Source organism: Phragmites australis, chromosome 8 (genome assembly GCF_958298935.1).
Source record: "Phragmites australis chromosome 8, lpPhrAust1.1, whole genome shotgun sequence".
Classification (NCBI taxonomy): domain Eukaryota; kingdom Viridiplantae; phylum Streptophyta; class Magnoliopsida; order Poales; family Poaceae; genus Phragmites; species Phragmites australis.
The window spans coordinates 2,862,726-2,866,688 of NC_084928.1; the positions used below are offsets into that span (position 1 = coordinate 2,862,726).

The 3,963-nt window shown below is 46.4% G+C and overlaps 1 protein-coding gene across 1 annotated transcript; it reads right to left on the reverse strand.

Annotated features, from left to right (window-relative positions):
• Positions 1-274: 274 nt before the first annotated feature.
• On the reverse strand, positions 275-1,586 carry LOC133927855 (GDSL esterase/lipase At5g45920-like). Its single transcript, XM_062374243.1, has 4 exons — positions 1,217-1,586; positions 1,050-1,117; positions 751-915; positions 275-625 (listed from the first exon to the last, which is right to left on the reverse strand). Exons 1-4 carry the CDS (start codon positions 1,529-1,531, stop codon positions 454-456), a joined length of 720 nt encoding a protein of 239 aa, XP_062230227.1. The 5' UTR covers positions 1,532-1,586; the 3' UTR covers positions 275-453.
• Positions 1,587-3,963: the final 2,377 nt, after the last annotated feature.

Consider the following 3,963-nt stretch of genomic DNA (forward strand, 5'->3'; position numbering starts at 1 on the left):
AGAGGCGGATCAGCGATGAAGACACTTCTGGAGACAGGGGATGCAGGTAGAGTGAGAGTCACTACTGAGACAAAAGCCATCGGGACCAAGCGTTGTGCTTTGAAACGATTCGAGGAGGAAGATGATATGCAATCCGTTGCATCTTCATCGTGCGGTTCATATTGATGGACTAAAAGATTGTTAATTTCAGACACCTAAAATTTAGCAACACCCATATTTTTTTTCCGTTTGACATATTTTTTGGGGCTTTGTTCTTCTTGGTTTTGAACCAAGATGCAGAAGAAAATCTGATGCATTACAAAGTTCACTCCAAATTATGGCGCACACAAAACAGTTAAACACAATCTGGTATATTGATAGAACATAAAACTTGGGTATTTATTGGACATTTCGAAAAAACTGAACCTGAATTAATTTTGCAACTAATAACACTGTATGACGACGGTCTTCTTATCAGGAGGCTTCACCCTCTTCGAAGGACTTGCCGGGGTTGTCGGGGTCGATGTCGCCGAAGAGCGGCAGGTCGGCGGGCAGAGCCTCGAGGCTGAGGTCGGCGTCCTTGAGCGCGAACACCACCTCCTCGAACAGCACCCTGTTCCCGCGCGGCGTCAGGTGCAGCCCGTCCCTACGCGCACGCGCACGCGCACGCGCACGCACGGCAAAAATCGCAAGCGTTTTGAGTTCTCCGCAAGGCAATCGCGCAGTAGCGGAGTGAAGAACAGAGTGTCACGCGAGCGTGGATGCACGTACCTCAAGAAGGTCTTCTCCCACTCGGGGAACTTCTGCATCCTGGACCAGATGTCGATGGCCCTGAGCCCGGACTGCTTCGCGACGTCGACGCATGCCCGAGCGTACGCGCCCGCCGCCGCGTTGGTCCGTTCCGGGAGGCCGGAGCTGTCGTGCGCGTACGGGTACCTGCATTGGTTCGATTTCGTTCGTGCCGCGGCGTGCAGAGCGTCAGAGTCTGTGTCTCGTCGCTCGTCAGTCAGAAACTTTCGATGACCAGTGCTGATCGGTGCCGTGCGTGCAGCGTTCGAGAGAAAACTCACCGGAGGCGCCCGTCCTCGTCGACCGGCGGCGGCGTGATGAGGATGACGGCCACCGACGGCCACCGCTTCTGAAACAGAGCATGGTCGAATTGCCGCATTACGTGCGTGAGGAAATGACCTCTTCTGAAACAAGTGCTTTTGCACGGGCGCGGACTCGGATGACGGACCTTGAGGAGCGCGCAGATGGCGCGGAGGTTGTCCTTGTACTCGGCGACTGGCACGTGCTGGAGCGCGCTGCCGCGGTCGGGCAGCGCGGCGTCGTTGGCGCCGAAGAAGACGGTGACCGCGGAGACCGCGCCGGCTATGCTGGCCACGGCGCGGTGGGCGACCCTGGCCGCCCAGCGCGTGTTGTATCCGCTGTACCCGCGCAGCAGGACGTCGGCGGAGCGGGAGTAGTGGTTGGCGAGGTACGCGCCCCAGCCGCCCTCCCCAAACGCCTCCTCCGTGATGGAGTCGCCGAACAGCACGATCGATGGCCTCATCGCGCGTCCTGTAGTGCTCCCGTGGTCGATCGATTGAGCGACCAGATCACTTGCCGCCTCGAGCACAGAAGCGATGATCTGACTCGTCGCCGTGTCGCCCGTGGGCTTTATATAACGACGAAAGCAGCTGCGGCTGCACGCACCCGGGCGACGTAGCACCAATCGTTCCAGGGTGAGATAGGTTCGGTTCTGGGCGTGCTCGCTCGGCGGCTCCCGTAACGTCATCCGGTGCGACACGAAAAAAATTCTATGCAGTACCACGTCTCCTCTAGCACCGTTTGGATATTCACCATCCGTCCCGAACATAGATTTTAAAATAGTAGATTTCATACAGATAGAAAATTATCCTCACTCAACACTTGACATATGATTAACGTTGAATGAATTATTATAACTTAAACATGCATCATCATCACAAGATCGATAGCCTTAAATACTGAATTATTAGATAGAATTGAACAAGAACCTAAGATTGCCGTAGAAGCCATTGGGCTTATTGTGAGGACCCGTGCCTGCTCGATACAGGCGCTGATGTTGTGATCTGTGTGCGACGACCTCCACCTGCTTGTTGCAGCCATGATGGAGGAGCATCGGTGCAGAAGAAGGTTGGCGGCGTCGGGGTGACGTTGGCACTAGCGATGGCTAGCGGTCGGCGTTGGCCTTCAACCTACTGCAATGCTTCCTTGATCGGTAGGTTAGTGGGGTAGTCTTCCGAGAGGATTCCCTCACTTTTGTGAGAAACCTGGCCCCTCCTTATACCGCATGTGGGTTGGGACTAAGCCTCGGTCAGTGTTGATCGGCGCCTTCCAATTATGGTACATGCGTTAATGGGTAGTTAGCCCTCATGAAGATTTGGTCATTTTGATCGGCCGAGATCACCGAACCAACATTCTCTCACTTGTTCGAATTGTTGAAATCATAAGTTTCACACTCAATAGAACAACACGCCAAAATACAATGTTGCACCAGTTAATAGGACACTATTGAAATATCAACATCTATAATATTTTATTCTGTCTCGATAGGATAGTCACTTATACTCAATTAGAAGATGGTTTATACATTTATGGTCTTTTGTGCAGTTTGTTTTCATTTGTCATCATGTGCACATTAAAAAAATGAAAACAAGTTTTGCAGTTTCCAGAATTGAAGTTTGAGATCTCATTTTGTCCTAGAAGTATAGACTGTCAATAAGTCTTATAACGACACTAATTTTGAGATAAGCCTTTAATATAAAATCATTAAGATAAACATGATGCATAACACGTATATGCTGGACATAATACTTAACTGTTATATGTTGAATATCAATAATTTAATTCTGGGTCCATCTTTCACAATATCATATGTTTGGTAGCATTACTTAACAAGTTGTTACTTGAAATAAAATTGCACTCTAACATAATAAGTTCCAGGATAGAATCTTAATACAAAAGAAAATTTTCTTATTCTTAAATCACAACAAATTAATATAGATTTCTTATTATCCAATAGCTTTATAACACGCCGCAAGTCAGCTTGCATCATTAATGATGCCTTAAGAGATTAGTTAGAACCAATCCACAATATGATTCCTCCTGCAAGGGTGAAGATTTGACTTAATGTGGATTTCTTAATATCAATACGCCTTGCAAAATTGGCATCTAATTAACATACAACTTTATAGTTATAAGACTTCTCATATGTCAGCATGTAATCATTATCACATTGAGTACAACACAAAGTTGTCTTTAGTAGTTTTCCAATGGTCCAACCCTAGATCATCATCTGCCAAGTATCCTGGTTACAAACGCTAAATAGGGGTGCATACAAACTTAAGTATACATAATGTTCATAACAACAATAGCGTAGGAAAAACTTTTATCGCCCTCAATATTCGAAGTAAATGAAAGTGCATCTAGCCCTTATATGTGGTTTTGATAATTAATGATAATATATATAGACTAACAATATTGTTGAAGAAGTGTTAGTAGGTTGTTCCATAGATGATGCATGGATGAGAGATATGCATCAAGATGAATGAGCTTTAGGTGATGCTCGAAAGGAGAATCTCAAAGAAGATTGACAATAAATATTAAGTCTAAGTCACTTGTGGAGACTAAGTGACTAAAGGTATAAAGTTATCAATTGAGTTTTAATGAACTAACCCATATGCTTTATGCTTGAGAGTGAGTTGGGGTTAGGTTTCTTAAGAAGGCATGAGTTAAATTAAGATATTCTATATGCCAAGAGTGATGAACAAGATTGGACTCCATATATGATAAAGTGAATTTATTTAAGATGTCAGATACAAAATAGTTTTCTATAGAAAGACGGTGAAGGGAAAACAAGACTCGGCTGTGATGGACCATCCGATGGTGAAGGGCAAGCAAATAGCTTGGCGTCGAAGGACCAAAGCGCCGGTGAAGAGTGAGTGAAGGGTTTGCGCTAAT

What these genes read in the sequence shown, in the direction of transcription:
- LOC133927855 (XM_062374243.1), bottom strand. Translation starts at nt 1,531, where the DNA reads ATGAGGCCATCGATCGTGCTGTTCGGCGACTCCATCACGGAGGAGGCG. An exon ending in GACGAGGACGGGCGCCTCCG is followed by an intron (nt 916 to 1,049) that starts GTGAGTTTTCTC and finishes GAACCAATGCAG; the next exon opens with GTACCCGTACGCGCACGACA. An exon ending in TGGGAGAAGACCTTCTTGAG is followed by an intron (nt 626 to 750) that starts GTACGTGCATCC and finishes GCGTGCGCGTAG; the next exon opens with GGACGGGCTGCACCTGACGC.